At 39.3% G+C, this 13,859-nt stretch overlaps 2 protein-coding genes across 3 annotated transcripts; both read right to left on the bottom strand.

Annotated features, from left to right (window-relative positions):
• Nucleotides 1-1,628: 1,628 nt before the first annotated feature.
• LOC146520039 (cytochrome P450 2K1-like) lies at nucleotides 1,629-5,836 on the bottom strand. 2 transcript variants are annotated; one of them, XM_085155697.1, is made up of 9 exons: nucleotides 5,484-5,836; nucleotides 5,206-5,368; nucleotides 4,973-5,122; nucleotides 3,429-3,589; nucleotides 2,910-3,089; nucleotides 2,685-2,826; nucleotides 2,404-2,588; nucleotides 2,163-2,304; nucleotides 1,629-2,085 (listed from the first exon to the last, which is right to left on the bottom strand). In XM_085155697.1, the coding sequence occupies exons 1-9, from the start codon at nucleotides 5,676-5,678 to the stop codon at nucleotides 1,898-1,900; spliced, it is 1,506 nt and encodes a 501-aa protein (XP_085011823.1). In that variant the 5' UTR covers nucleotides 5,679-5,836; the 3' UTR covers nucleotides 1,629-1,897. The 2 variants fall into 2 exon arrangements, with proteins under 2 accessions (XP_085011823.1, XP_085011824.1); XM_085155698.1 differs by lacking the exon at nucleotides 2,910-3,089.
• Nucleotides 5,837-8,051: 2,215 nt separating this feature from the next.
• Nucleotides 8,052-11,381, bottom strand: LOC146520038 (cytochrome P450 2K1-like). Its single transcript, XM_085157520.1, has 4 exons — nucleotides 11,359-11,381; nucleotides 10,810-11,026; nucleotides 9,926-10,067; nucleotides 8,052-9,834 (listed from the first exon to the last, which is right to left on the bottom strand). The coding sequence occupies exons 1-4, from the start codon at nucleotides 11,379-11,381 to the stop codon at nucleotides 9,647-9,649; spliced, it is 570 nt and encodes a 189-aa protein (XP_085013646.1). The 3' UTR covers nucleotides 8,052-9,646.
• Nucleotides 11,382-13,859: the final 2,478 nt, after the last annotated feature.

The raw sequence follows: 13,859 nt of genomic DNA, 5'->3' as shown, positions 1-13,859 counted from the left end.
GTCAAATTCTCCCATATAGTTACATTGACAATTCTTTGAGTATCATGAGTTACATGGACATCAGAGTACATTGACCACAACATTGCCTACTGTAACCACACAGTTTAGCCTGTGCTTAATGCCTTTAAATACCATGAACGTATTTATTTTCACGGTCATCTAAAACTATGAATTAATTGGATAACCTCAGGAATAGTTCATGTGCAGATGTTCATGTAGCAAAGATGAGGACATGAAGACATGTGCAGGCAGGACTTACATGCATTAGGTCGAAGCACCACTCAGCTGTTGCAACCTCCCATGACGGAAGCTAACAGTCACTAACTGAAAGTGTCTGAAAGCGATGTGGTGGTTTTGGAGGTTAACCATTGCATGCTATCAGCTTCTTGTTCACTAGGCTGTTTGTGTGCCCGTGGTGTCACAGAAACATATTCCTCATCACGTCTGTTGATTCTAAACTGCTACTTTGTTGAGCACCAGGCTTATATCTATTATGTAACTGTGCAGGAGAAAGAGCAAAATCAGTGGGCATTATTATTGGTTGCCAAAGGTTATTTTGTCTTTTAAAGTCAATTTCTCATGGAATTACTAAAAGAGACTTTAGTCTGTGGCTTACATGTTATGTTATTAAGTAAGTGAACACTATAACAAAGACTGATACAGTTTAAATGTCTGAACTCTGAATTAGTGTGGTCTTCATTTCTGCTTGTTGGATTGGAGTTAAAGTCATGAGAAAAACATGGTCAGGGCTCTGTAATTCAAGTAAACAGTGGCAGGGGAACTTCTGCAGACACAGGTAGGGCCCCAGCTGAAATGTGCTGATTTGAGCAATAATAGGCTGTGTAGAAATGTTTAGCTGATTTAGAGTTTAGAAATGTGTTAACATAGAATCTAGAATTATTGTAGAGACACTGACACTGCCCTCAATGTAATAAAGGCCTGAGGGTGTCCTGAATTTAGGAGCAGAGTATAGGAGACCCTCCCCAGTTGAACTGTGAAAGTAAAACAGAGAGGAGTTAATCCTGAGAGGAAATTTCCCAGAGAATGTTTGGGTGGGGGTCTCAACATTTGACCTGGATAACTGTGGTCTGGAAGGGAAATGGTTTTTTATGACCTCTAGGGAGTCACCTACACCCACAGTGTTTTAACTGTCACGCACACTCACTTACGTGCACACACATACACACAGGTATGCGTACACAGTCACACACGAGCACTCACATAGACACAGTTTGCAGCACACCGTAGGGGGGTTTTATGATGGGGACACCTCTATAAAGCTGGCTGTAACTAACAAAGGGGTGAAGATTTTGCAGAGGGACACACCAGCCTCGTCTTCCCTTCTAGAAATGCATGCTTAAATGAAGATGAATAAAGATGAATAAAAGTTTTGTGAAAATGACTACTGAGTTCCGGTGCCGTCTCTGGAAGTTTCGACGAATAAAAGAACAGGAGTAAAACTGATTTCGTAACAGCTGCTATTCTGTAACTGTGTAGTAACCTTTGGCCTAAATCAGAGGCTTGGTGCAATCTTTCAGCAATATTGCCATGGCAACATTTCTGCATAACCCATTTCTGAAAAGAAAAAAAAAAAATGTGTCATTCAGTAGTTAAACACAGAAACTGTATGTGTTAGCATGGATTTACTTTATTTACAATACAAACATAAGCGTAGATATATTGAGACCAATAAAAAGACTGTTTTGAAAGCAGTAGTCTTTTTATTGGTCTTAATTTTTCATTAGAAAAGATTAGTCTACATATCCTCCTTGATTAAAGTAGATGTCAGTACATAGAATACCATCACTGTGCATTAGATTTACAGGTACTTCACTCTATAGGCTAATGCCAATTCATAAGAAAAAAAAAACAGTTATCAAAAGTTTCTGGTTCTTTTTCATTGGCGTCTGACAGCACACAGCTTCTGAGGTGAAGGAGAGAGTGTGAAGCCCACAACTGGTGTCAGGTCCAGTTCATCCTCTGAAACTCCAGGAGGGGGCATGAATCGAAAGTGCTGAAGGAGAGACGTGAAGAACAGGAAGATCTCCATTCTGGCCAGACCTTCTCCGAGACACACCCTGCGCCCTGCAAGGACAGAGGTGAAAATGGTCTTAGGTATATGCAAGCATAAGATATTTGTTTATTTATTTTTTTAATGGCACCTGCAGAAAATGGCATGAAGGCATCTCTCCTGACAAATTTACCCTCCTGATCAAGGAAATGAGAAGGGTTAAAAGTAAACGGGTTCTCCCATTCACTCTCATCATATAGGACTGAAGTGAGAAGGGGAAATACAGTAGTTCCCTGTAGCAGAAGTAAAGCATAATGTTCAAAATGTAAGTTAATATATAACAAAGAAAGAAAACTAATTTGTGTTCACTGGAATAAATGTTAGCAGCAAACCTCTTTGATAAAATATCCATGAAGGGAAACATCTCTGCTGGTTCTGTGAGGAATAGCCATGGGACCAATGTTGCTGAGTCTTTGTGACTCGTGGATAACAGCGTCAGTGTACGGCAGGTTCTTTCTGTCGTCGACACAAACTTGTCGATTTCCAACCACCCTGGTCAGCTCTTCCAGAACCTGGTCTGCATGTAAATGAAATATAAATCAAATTTGACAACATGTAAAAAAAAATTTGAGTTCATGTAAATTGAAACAAGCCTGGCGAGGAATTTCTGCACCTTGGATATGAGGGTACTTGGCCATGTACAGCAGACACCACTGAAGTGTATTTCCTGTGGTTTCGGTTCCAGCTGCAAACAGATTCATCACACTGTAGAGCAGGTTATCATCATGATAGTGTGAATCCTTGATTCCAGACTCCTAGCACGACATATGGAGAAGAGTAAATGCTGTTAATGAACAACATTGACAGTATAGGAGTGGAGTGACCGCTGATACCTCACCTCCAGTTTTTGCCTGTGAATCAGAAACGCATCAACAAAGCATCTGCACATCTCAGGGTTGAAAGTCTCTTTAAGGTTTCCTATGATCCTATTCATCGCCGCCTTGTTGTTTTCAAGATTTTTCATCAAATCCCTCCAGTCTTTAAGAAAAGGACCCAGCCACGGAACTAGGTTGTATATCTGTTAGAGTGACCAATACAAATAAATTATAGCCAGAAAACATAACTATGAAAATCATGAGCCTCAGTTGAGCCTCATTTACTTGTTTGAACATGGGTTTCAAATTTTGACCTATTCATCCTGATGCTGATAATCTTTGAATATTTGCCTTTTTCGTTATGTTTGAAGATGTGTAATGATGCTTTTCTACACATTGTTGTGCTATTAATTGAACATGTTTGTCTTGTTAACATTTAAATGAATTCATTGGAAAAATAAGGAAAATCTTACAATTTCTAATTTCAGAAGAAATGTATATCTGTGCTTATTTTCCATGTAAGCATGAATTTATATAAGTACCTGAAGGGAAGCTAAGCCCGTCAGACGGACGGACTCATTGAGTCTTTCCACCATAGCTTGGAAGACAGGATCTTTGTATTCAAACCTCTTTCCAAACATTATAGCTGATATAATGTTTGAAGCAGCATAAACAATTGTCTGCCTATTGTTGAAGGCTTTCCCTGTAATAAAAAATAGGGATAAATAATAATTAGATATAAAATATATAATGTACTGCTACACATTATAAATACCTCAGTTTAGGCTCACTTTGAGATAATGTAGCATTAATGTCATACTGGCTGTTCTGACTCAGTGTTAAGGTTACTTTTTTTTTTTCTTTTTTAAACTAAACTAGGATTATTGTGAAGTTAGACATCATAAGCCAAAAATGTAAATGTATTGTTAGTTGAACAAGATAATGTTAATATCCACTCACTGACCATTTTATTGGGCACACCTGTACAACTGCTTGTCAACACAACAATCTCACTGTCATTTAAGCATGTAGACATGGTGAAGAAGACCTGCTGAGGTTCAAAATGAGCATCAGAATGAGGATGAAGGATGACGTTTTTACTCTGATTTTCCAGCAAAACTTACTCAAGGGTTTACAAAAAAAGTGTCAAAAAAGAGAAAATCCAGCAAACAACAGTTATCAAACTGTTAAGAGGTGGGCAATGGTAACTCACAAAGCCATGTGTTGCAAACAAGGTATGCAGAAGAGCATCTCTGAATGCACAACATGTTAACCATAGAAGCAGATGGGATAACAGCGAGAGATGGGCACACAAGGTGTCACTCCTGTCAGATAAGAACAGGAAACTAAGGCTACAGATTGCACAGACACACCAAAATTGAGCAAGAGAAGACTGGAAAAATGTTGCCCGGGCAAATGAGTGTGGATTTGTGTCGTAACCTTTGGATGGTATGGTCAGAATTTGGTGTAAACTGCATGAAAGCATGGATCCATCATGCTGGTGGTTTGTGTAGGGGTGTATTTTCATTGCATACTTTGGGACCACTAGTACCAAATTTGTTTGTTTTTTTTTGTTTGTTTTTTTTTAAATTGCTACCGTTTGTCCAAGTATTTTTGATTATATCCATTAATTTACAAGAATGATATACCCGTTCGGTGGCTGCTTCCAACAGGTTAACCACGTAACAAAGCTTAGCTCATTTATAGTTTCTTGAACATCACAGTGAGTTCCCTGTACTCAAATGCCCTTCACAGTCAACAGATGCAATAGAGTGCCTTTGGGATGTGGGATTTAAATCCACAACGTGAAGCTGGCAAATCTACAACAGTGATGCAGTCTCGTTAATGACCAAAATCTGAAATGTTTCCAGCACCTTGTTGAATCTGTGCCATGATGAGTTAAACCACTTCTGAGCCCAAAATCGTCTCTAACCCAGTACGAGCATAGTGTACCTAATGAAATGGCCGTGGGTATATTTATATTCCTCTCTGCTAAGGTTACTAAGTATTTTGTTTATTGAGTCACTTGTTTAACCTATGTGATTGTGTTTGAACTTGTCAAATTGTTCAGTAGAGCTCATGTTACCTTCATGCTGCTCGAATTCTTGGATCAGATAGTGACATTCCTCAATGATTTTTCCCTCACTAATCCTCTTGCCCATTCCAAAATCTTTCAGGGTACTTAAAGCAAAGCGCCTCATTTCCTTCCACGAGTCACCATTGGAAAATAGTATTCCTGGAAGCAGATAAAACTGACTTTTTAACAAGAAGAAAATGAGAAAATAAATAAAGTCACTAACTCAAAGAGGATTTTCTTACCATGTCCTTTGTTAAAGTCATAGAAGATGGGCGTGACTTCTCTGTTTCCAAACTCTTCAGCATGGTTTACTAGAGCCTCTTTGACTGCCCTGTAACCTGCTATGACTAGGACCTTCTTTAGTCCAAAGTAGACTGTAAACACTGGTCCATATGTTTTAGAAAGCTGAACAGAAATCATGTGCACATAGGTGAGACTCATAATCCTAAATAACACTGACAAAATCAACAAAGTCACAAAATTGTATTGTCTACGATTTTTTTTTTTTTAAGTTTCTCACATCAAAGAAAGATTTGTCGAGCCTCTTGAGATCGACCTGCAGCAGGTTACCGAGCAGAAGAAAAGGTCTGGGTCCTGGAGGCTCTCTCCTTTCTTTAGAGCTGAAGCTGGATAAAAGAATCTGAATGATCAACAGGCCAATGATGACCCCCAAAAGCAAAACGGAAGTGGAGGACTTAAAAAGCTCTTCAAGCATGATCCTAGAAGCTTCCTCTTCTGCTTTTTAGAAACAAACACTTTCACAAGTGTTTCACAACACCTGGCAGCAAGTCAGGATGTCAGAACAAGAAATTACTGTTCTGCCAATTTTGCCCCACACTTATGCAGGTGAAGCTACAGATGCAGGTTTTAGATGTGTCCTCGAACCAACATAGCTGATTTAAATGGCTAAATTAGCTCCTCAACATGTCCTGAAGTTCTCCAGAGGCCTGGTAACGAACTAATCACGTGATTCAGGTGTGTTGACCCAAGGTGAGATCTAAAACCTGCAGGGACACCGGCTCTCGTGGACTGAGATTGCCCACCCCTGGATTAGACCAAACGCAGCAGCAGTGTTGGGGAGAAACGCAATAAATGTACCGGCATTAAAATACAAAATATGAGTAACTGTATTCCATTACTGTTACCGTTTAAAACGGGGGTATTCAGAATACAGTTACTTTGTTGAAATAAAGGGATTACACGCGATCTTTTCCTGTTTCATATGTTAGGCTATCCCCTCTCTATTTTTGGTAATTCCACGCTGGTGGAAACTCAAACAAAACAGGCATTTAGAGTCTCAAATGCTTGTGTCTCAATCTCGTGTCTCATAATGACGTGAAGAAATATTTTTTTTTAATGATTTAATATGAAAGCAGAGTGTTCAGGCATCGCCTGGCTGTGACACTCCTGTAACAGAATGTAGCCTCATGGGCAGTGTAGTCCGTGCTGCAGGGAGAATGGACGGCTACCCGTTATGTGTCTGTGAGCACCAGGGAGAGAGAAAAAGGAGAGTGGAAAAGTAGGAGCTGTCACCGAGCAGAAACGGGAGCTGGAAGCATGCAAATATAATAATAACCACTGCAGGCAAAAAGAGTGTCTGACGAGCCCAGTTGTAAGTAAGCTATTAAGACTCGACACTTTACACTTTTTTCGTGTTTTCCTCCGAAACAATAAGCTCCGTTGGAGCAGCCTTTCAACGCCTCTCTCTGTCTCTCGCTAGCAAAGTTGACCCAGACAACAAAGTAAAGCTAGTTTTCGGCTACGAGCCCGACATGGAACCTGACGTTTTAGCCAGACCTGTTTTCTATATGAGATCGCTGCAAAAAGTGCAGCCTTACCTAATGTCCACTACTGTTACTCATTTTATATTAAGATTTAAAAATCCAGTTGGTATTGGTATGGCGAGTAACCTTCAGTAATAGTAGTAAATCACACAGCAATACTGCATTCATGTAGTTGTAAAAAGCAATATAATATATTAAGTAATCCAAAGTTCAGAATATGTTACTCTCATTGAGTAACGTAACGGAATACGTTACAAAATACATTTTGGGGCATGTATTCTGTAATCTGTAATGGAATACATTTTAAAAGTAACTTTCCCAACACTGCTCACCAGTCACACTGTGAGTTATCATCAATCCATAGATCGCATGGAAATCAATGGCACTCTTAGTTGGATAAGCAAGTATTCTACCCTGTTGAACACAGCATCTACAAATAAAGAGCTGATTGAAGAAAAAATGTGTGTGTGTTATCCTATGTGATGTGTTTCCAACATTTGTCCAAGATAAATTCACAGACAGTGAAGGCTAATAAACAAAATGAAATGCACTTGTTTTATCTGGATGTACTCATTTTAATGATTGATAGATTCAAAAGGGTGACGAGAAAGAAAACAACACAAAGAACACTCACAAGTGCTCTAATTGTATACCATGTTCCTTTTCAACAAAGAAAATTTAATCTCTGCCTTTTCTTTATTTCAGCAGAGAATAAAAACAGGCTGGGCTGGACCACACTGGACGCCTAGGGCTCGCGCCCTAGGCTTCCGTGCTCACCGCGGCGGCCCTCCTACTCGTCATGGCATATCTAGATGGTGAGGCGTTTTAATACCAGAAGTGTCCCTTTATTTATTTATTTTGAGAGAAAATTCAACCCCAACTCGACGTTTGTCTGGAATGATCTGCAAATGTAAAAGACGCATTTGTAAGTGTAGCCAAATCAATTTTTTATCTTCATATCAGATATTTTATCTGATATTTTATAAATTAAATTCTACTTTGATGCCAGGAATTCATAATTTTATTTTCCTGAAACATAGTTATTAATAGCCATTTACAAAATCATAATTCAAAAGTAGATTAAAAACACTTTTTTCCATCTTTAATACTTTAATTGTTTATGTGAAAATGTTTGGAATTTTATTTTTAACAATATTATTTTTAAACACAAAATACCCAAAGTGACGAAAATGAGGAAAGTTAATTGTTTTTCTTTTCCAAACCAAAATAATACATCAGTCTGAAAACTGTTGTTTACATGTGCAAAAGAGTCAGCTAAATGGAGATGCCAACCTATGTTAAACCAAATCTGATCAGGTTTAAATATTATAACTTTTGAATTCACAGTAAACAGAATTGAATAGATTTGAAATGTTCTCATATTATGAGATGCTTTGTCTTTCTGTAACATGGTGTGGCATTTTATATATTTTTGGTATTTCTTAAGGAACATAAGAAAAAGAGGGGGGTAAAGGACCAAAATCAAAGGCTATGTAACATTATTTTTTTTCTGATTTAATAGATATTTGAAGATGCAGGTTCGGGTCTATATAATATAGTACAAAATTTTAGCCTTAGGTGCAATATCCGGTCGTTAAGTCTGACGTCACTAGCCGTGTCTGGGCCTAAACTCCGCTGCAGGTCCATATATCAAATGATCACTATGGCATTACTGAGAGTTGAAAAACTGTCTAAAGTCTTTCATCTTTAATAAAATGATCAGCGTTCTGCTCTACCAGGTGTAACAATTGAGTTTAACATCCAGGCATCCATGAAAACGGAATTTATGACATTTAACGGAGTTAGAAGTTAGCAGGAAGTTAGCTCGCTAGCTTCTATCTAAATACAATATAGCATGTCCTGACTGCGGGGTTTTGGAAACAAATTAAAACGTACAGCTCTGTTATCACTTCCAACATAAATGAAGACAGAAAACTAAACAGCAGTGACGTTTCTAGGGTTACTGAAGTTTGGCTAGCTGGTATATAATGATGTGCTATGTGACCGCTAGCGACACAGCTATGTTAGCATAATATAAACAAGCTAACTTTTTTTCCACTCGATAAAAGTTAACGTGAGTGTTCTCGGTGGTCAGGAACAAATGTAATCGCATGGCAGGATGCTGTAAAAGGACCAAACTTCAGCCAGGAGAACAACTGAGATAATCCATCCACAATACGAGGTTAGTCATTCATATACTGCTGCATGGGCTGGGCTGTAGTTACATCCTAAGGTTTTAAAAACTGAGCTTAAATAAATGATTAGCGGTAATAAAAGCCGAGGGAGGTCAACAGTGATTACTGACTGTTATAGGAGCTTTTTGAGATTAAATAGAAGAAAATACAAAACATTAAACATGTCAACAACACAAAAGCCATATTAAATGCAGACTACTTTAGGCCCGGAAGTAGGATTCGTCACGTCATCACTTAGCGACCGGATAAAGAATAATCCTTCAACATACTACAGAGCAAAAATCATTTTTGCAAAAACAGTCAGAAGGTGTGTACTATGTTCATGTCTTGGTGAAAACCACAAATTCAGATGTGTGAAAACATCATTTTGTCCAGTCATCCCACTGCATGAAAACAATCAGAGTGCCAGAAAGCAGAAATATATGGTAAACTGTGTGAATTACTTGGTAAAAACAGCAAATTCAAGCAAAAAATTAGACCAGTTTTTCCCATCTCTAAAGAACACCACTCATTCCTGTTAATACAGTTTTATTTGCCTTAATGTGAAGGACTGAAATACATGTTTCTCTTTTTATCTCACAACATCTGCTTTTGCTCAACAATCCAGGTGTTCAGGATCGTGACATCGGCTGGTGGTGGCTGAAAAATGATCCTTCTGCATGCCGCAGGCATTCACTTTAAAGAAGCCCTCCTTAAGCCCTCGCTCACTGGCGACTGACAGCACACAGCTTATGAGGTGAAGGAGGGGTGGTGAATCCCAAAGCTGGTGTGAGATCCAGTTCATCCTCTGTAATTCCAGGTGGAGGAGTGAAGCAAAAGCGCTGAACGAGGGAGGTGAAGAAGAGGAAGAGCTCCATCTTAGCCAGACCTTCTCCGAGACACATCCTGTGACCTGCAAATGCAAAGAGTTTACGCTTATTTAAACGAGTCATGTTTGTGCAAGTGCAAATTTTCTTAACAAAAGCCTGATAAAGTTGTCATACCTGCAGAAAAGGGCATGAAGGCATCTCTCCTGACAAATTTACCTTCCTTATCCAGGAAATGAGAAGGGTTAAAACTGTGTGGCCTCTCCCATTCACTCTCATCGTACAGGACAGAAGTAAGAAGGGGAAATACAATAGTTCCCTGTAAGCAAAAGAGCACATTTAACATAGATGCGCGATTCAAGTTATCAGAGGTGAATCAAAATATGAGATGAGAGATGAGATAGCCTTTATTTGTCAGTTGCAGGTCTTTTGCTCACAACCGAGATGACAGACCTTGCCGACCGTACATACAATACACAAACATCACATTGGGGAGACATTTCAGGCTAGGTAGTGAGGGAAAAAAAACATCGAAATGTGTAACACAGAAGGATAATACAGGAATGCACAGATATCAACACACCATAGCACAATAAACACAGACAGCAACATGGGAAAGAGTTCCAGTGTGTACATCTGATCTGGGACCGCTGCAATCTTTCGGCTGCGCCTCCAACTGACCTGATGTCCACATCAGAGGGGAGGGAAATGTTAGAGGTGGCGTTGGATCCGGGGTAGGGAGGGTGATGCGTCAGTGAGTGCTTATCAGTATATGTATGTGTGTGCGTGTCCATAGTTCAGCTGAGACAGTGTCCTTCACCCTGCCAGGCTAAGTAAACAGTCTTCCAGCCAACCCAGGTGGCCTTGCATGGAATGGGAAGGAACAGTCTAAACACAGTCGTTATCAGGGAGTTTTTGTTCGGCTCCAGCCTTGAGCCCACAGCTGGCGCCGAAGGGGTAGCCGGATTATGATGGTAATTTTTCTTTTGTGACAACTCATGAGAATTTCAAAGCTGTTCTTTAACACATTAAAAGGGTTTTTTTGTGGATGAGCAGTTGACCTTTTTAATAAAGTATCCCTGGAAGGTGACATCTCGGCTAGTTTGGTGAGGAAGACATACAGGTAGAATATTAGCCAGTCTCTGGATCTCGTGAATGACTGCATCAGTATACGGCAGGTTTTTCCTATCATCAACGCTGACTTTTCGGCTTCCTACTACATGTCTCAGCTCCACATGGACCTGCTCTGTCGACACAAAATAAATAGATAGGTTTTGTCTGCATTCATTTTACCCCTTACAATATTACAGAGAGAGCCCCAAAGATCAGACCATCCACTATGAACAAGTTATTGGTGATAGTGGGGAGAAAGAACTCCCTTTTAACAGGAAGAGGTCTCTAGGAGACACAAGCTCAGAGTGGGACAGTCAAACTCTCCATCACGAGTACAAACAGAGTTCAGAAGCAGACTGCCCTATTATGTGCTTCACCCGTTTCTTTACTTCCACCCACTCCTGAAGAAATCAAGCACCTGTGAGGCAATTTGCAATCAGCTGACAATTATCTAAGCTGGGACCTGACTTTCAATTTTCACCTGAGTGCGGTCTAACCGCAGAAGCAATCTCCTCATCATCTCTGTAAAAAACTCTCATTTTCTCTTCACAAAGATTTATAACTCATATTTCCTGTGTTAAGGACGTCCCAGTGGAGTTTACGAGAGAGAGTTTTGTGTCGTTGAAGAGGAGGAATTTGTTTCTGGAAACCCTTCAGCTCTGGAAGTTTGGAATCACCTCCCCTGTTGTAAATAAGAGACTCTTGAACTGTGAATAGCTGAAAGACTTTGTAAATAGCACAATCCACCGTCACTGTAAATGAAATCACTTAACTTGCACAAGTTCTGCATTTGAGTCCGGCCCAACACATTATGATAGTCTAATAGTTTAATCCATCTGAACAGCCGGGGAAACATGTTATAAAGCTGTAAAATTAAAGATAAAGATAAAAGTAACGATTGCTTTCATTTTTACAAAAGCACCATCGTCATGCATTGTTTTACGTATACATTTGGTATTTTCCGTATCTTTGTGACCACTTTATGCTTTCAATCACTATTTTATATTTTGCCTTCCCATCATGACATGTGAATATTTTTGTTTGGCTCAATGGACAACAGTAAAACACTCCAAATATATTTCACCAAAAGTGTAAATTTGTTAACTGATATACAGACAGAGTCTGCTTCAACATAAAATCAGATGTTTACCATTCAGTTTATGCCACACAGGTAACAATAGTCACTGTTAATATTTTTGTCATTCATTTTTTTTAAAGAGAGTAAAAAAAAGGGGGGTGAAAAGCAAACCTGGACTGATGCAGAACCTGTGACACATGTGGCATGATTGGCTCGCTTCACCATTTTTGTGAATATCGGGTCATTGTGGTCAAATCTGTATCCGTACACAACGGAGAAGATAATATTGGCTGTTGCATAATTTATTGGAAGTGCTGTATCAAATGGTTCTCCTGTAACCCAACATGTGGACAAGATTAAGACATTAATAATTAATTCTAATAGCATTAAATCAAACCTCAGCAAAATTAAATTGGTCTTTGTTTTAACACTGCGTATACGTGCTATCTCCATACCTTTATGCTCTTCGATCACTTGAATGAGATAGCTACACTCTGCCAAGATTTTATGAGAAAGTCTTTTGCTGAACTTAAAGTCTTTGAGGGTGGTGAAGGCAAAATATCTCAGCTCTTTCCATGATTCTCCATTTGCAAACAGAATCCCTACAAGACATAAAATTTTACAACAGAAGGTTGTGCCACATTGAGTCGTCAATGTAAAATATACACAAAATAAAACTCATTTTTAATGTATTGGCAGCGATGTGTTTCAGCATGTATTTCTCATTCTCCGCAGTTGAGGTCCGACTTTATCATATTTATCATTTCATAATAATCCAAATGTTTTCAGTGAGTGACAGGTCTGAAATGCAGACAGGTCAGTGTAACCTCTGTGACTGGTAGAAAAGAGCATGTTTACAGTTTTTTCTGAATGCTTAAACCCTAACTGTGATTCTTATTGCACAATTTCTAAAACTATTAATACTTATAGCAAAACCACTCACTGAGTTTGCAAAACTAAAAGCACAAACACAGCTTTGCACTCAGTTTGTCATTTTGTAACACACACTTTGCAAACCTGTAGCTACAATCCACTGCACAGCACTCTTTTTGCAGAACTGTAAACACAACTCACTGCTTTACACTCAATTTCCAGATGATCAACGCACTCCTAGCAAAACTATACACATTTATGGCTATTATTTACACTATTTTGCCAACTGTCTGGCACACTGCCACATGTGAAAACTTTTTTAGATAATTAGTTCACTTTGCAATCAGCCCAAGCACTATAATACAGGTAAGCTCTGTGTGTGGAGTACAATGGAGGGAGCAGGAAGAGTGAGAAGTAGAGGAGGCCGAGGAAGAGGACGTGGAGGTGAAGAAGTAGGACGAAGAGGACGATGAGGACAAGGAGGAGCAAGAGGAGGACGAGGAGGGGGGAGAGGAAGGGTAAGAAGAGTAAGAAATAGAATTGCTGATGACATCAGAGCTACAATAGTGGACCATGTAATCAACCGTGGAATGACCCTGAGGGAAGCTGGCCAACGGGTTCAGCCTAATTCGAGCCGCTACACTGTAGCAAGCATCATAAGGACATTTTGAAATGAGAATCGGTTAGTACAGTCACTTTGCACTAAGATCTGTAGCACTGCCATATTCTAAGGAGAAACACAACAATACCATAGATGTAAAATTCCAGAAGATATTTTCCCCGGTGCTTCGACTAGAGGACATTGCATGTGATGTAGACAAAATTTTGTGGCCAGATCCAGAGAGACGACACGGTGTAGACTGATTTCTTTTTTTTCCTCAGTGAAATTACTATTTCGTTTTGACTTGGAAATAAACACTTGTGTTTGTTTTGATGTGTGTGATTAAACACCAGTACTTGAAGTTTGGATCCGTCTATGTTTATGGACCTATGACAAAAGTATGACCTCAATCTGACATAGCCTACCTTGTGCACAGAGAAAGCAAA

This window comes from Neolamprologus multifasciatus, chromosome 4 (genome assembly GCF_963576455.1).
Source record: "Neolamprologus multifasciatus chromosome 4, fNeoMul1.2, whole genome shotgun sequence".
Taxonomy (NCBI): Eukaryota; Metazoa; Chordata; class Actinopteri; order Cichliformes; family Cichlidae; genus Neolamprologus; species Neolamprologus multifasciatus.
This window is presented reverse-complemented; position numbering and strand designations above follow the sequence as displayed.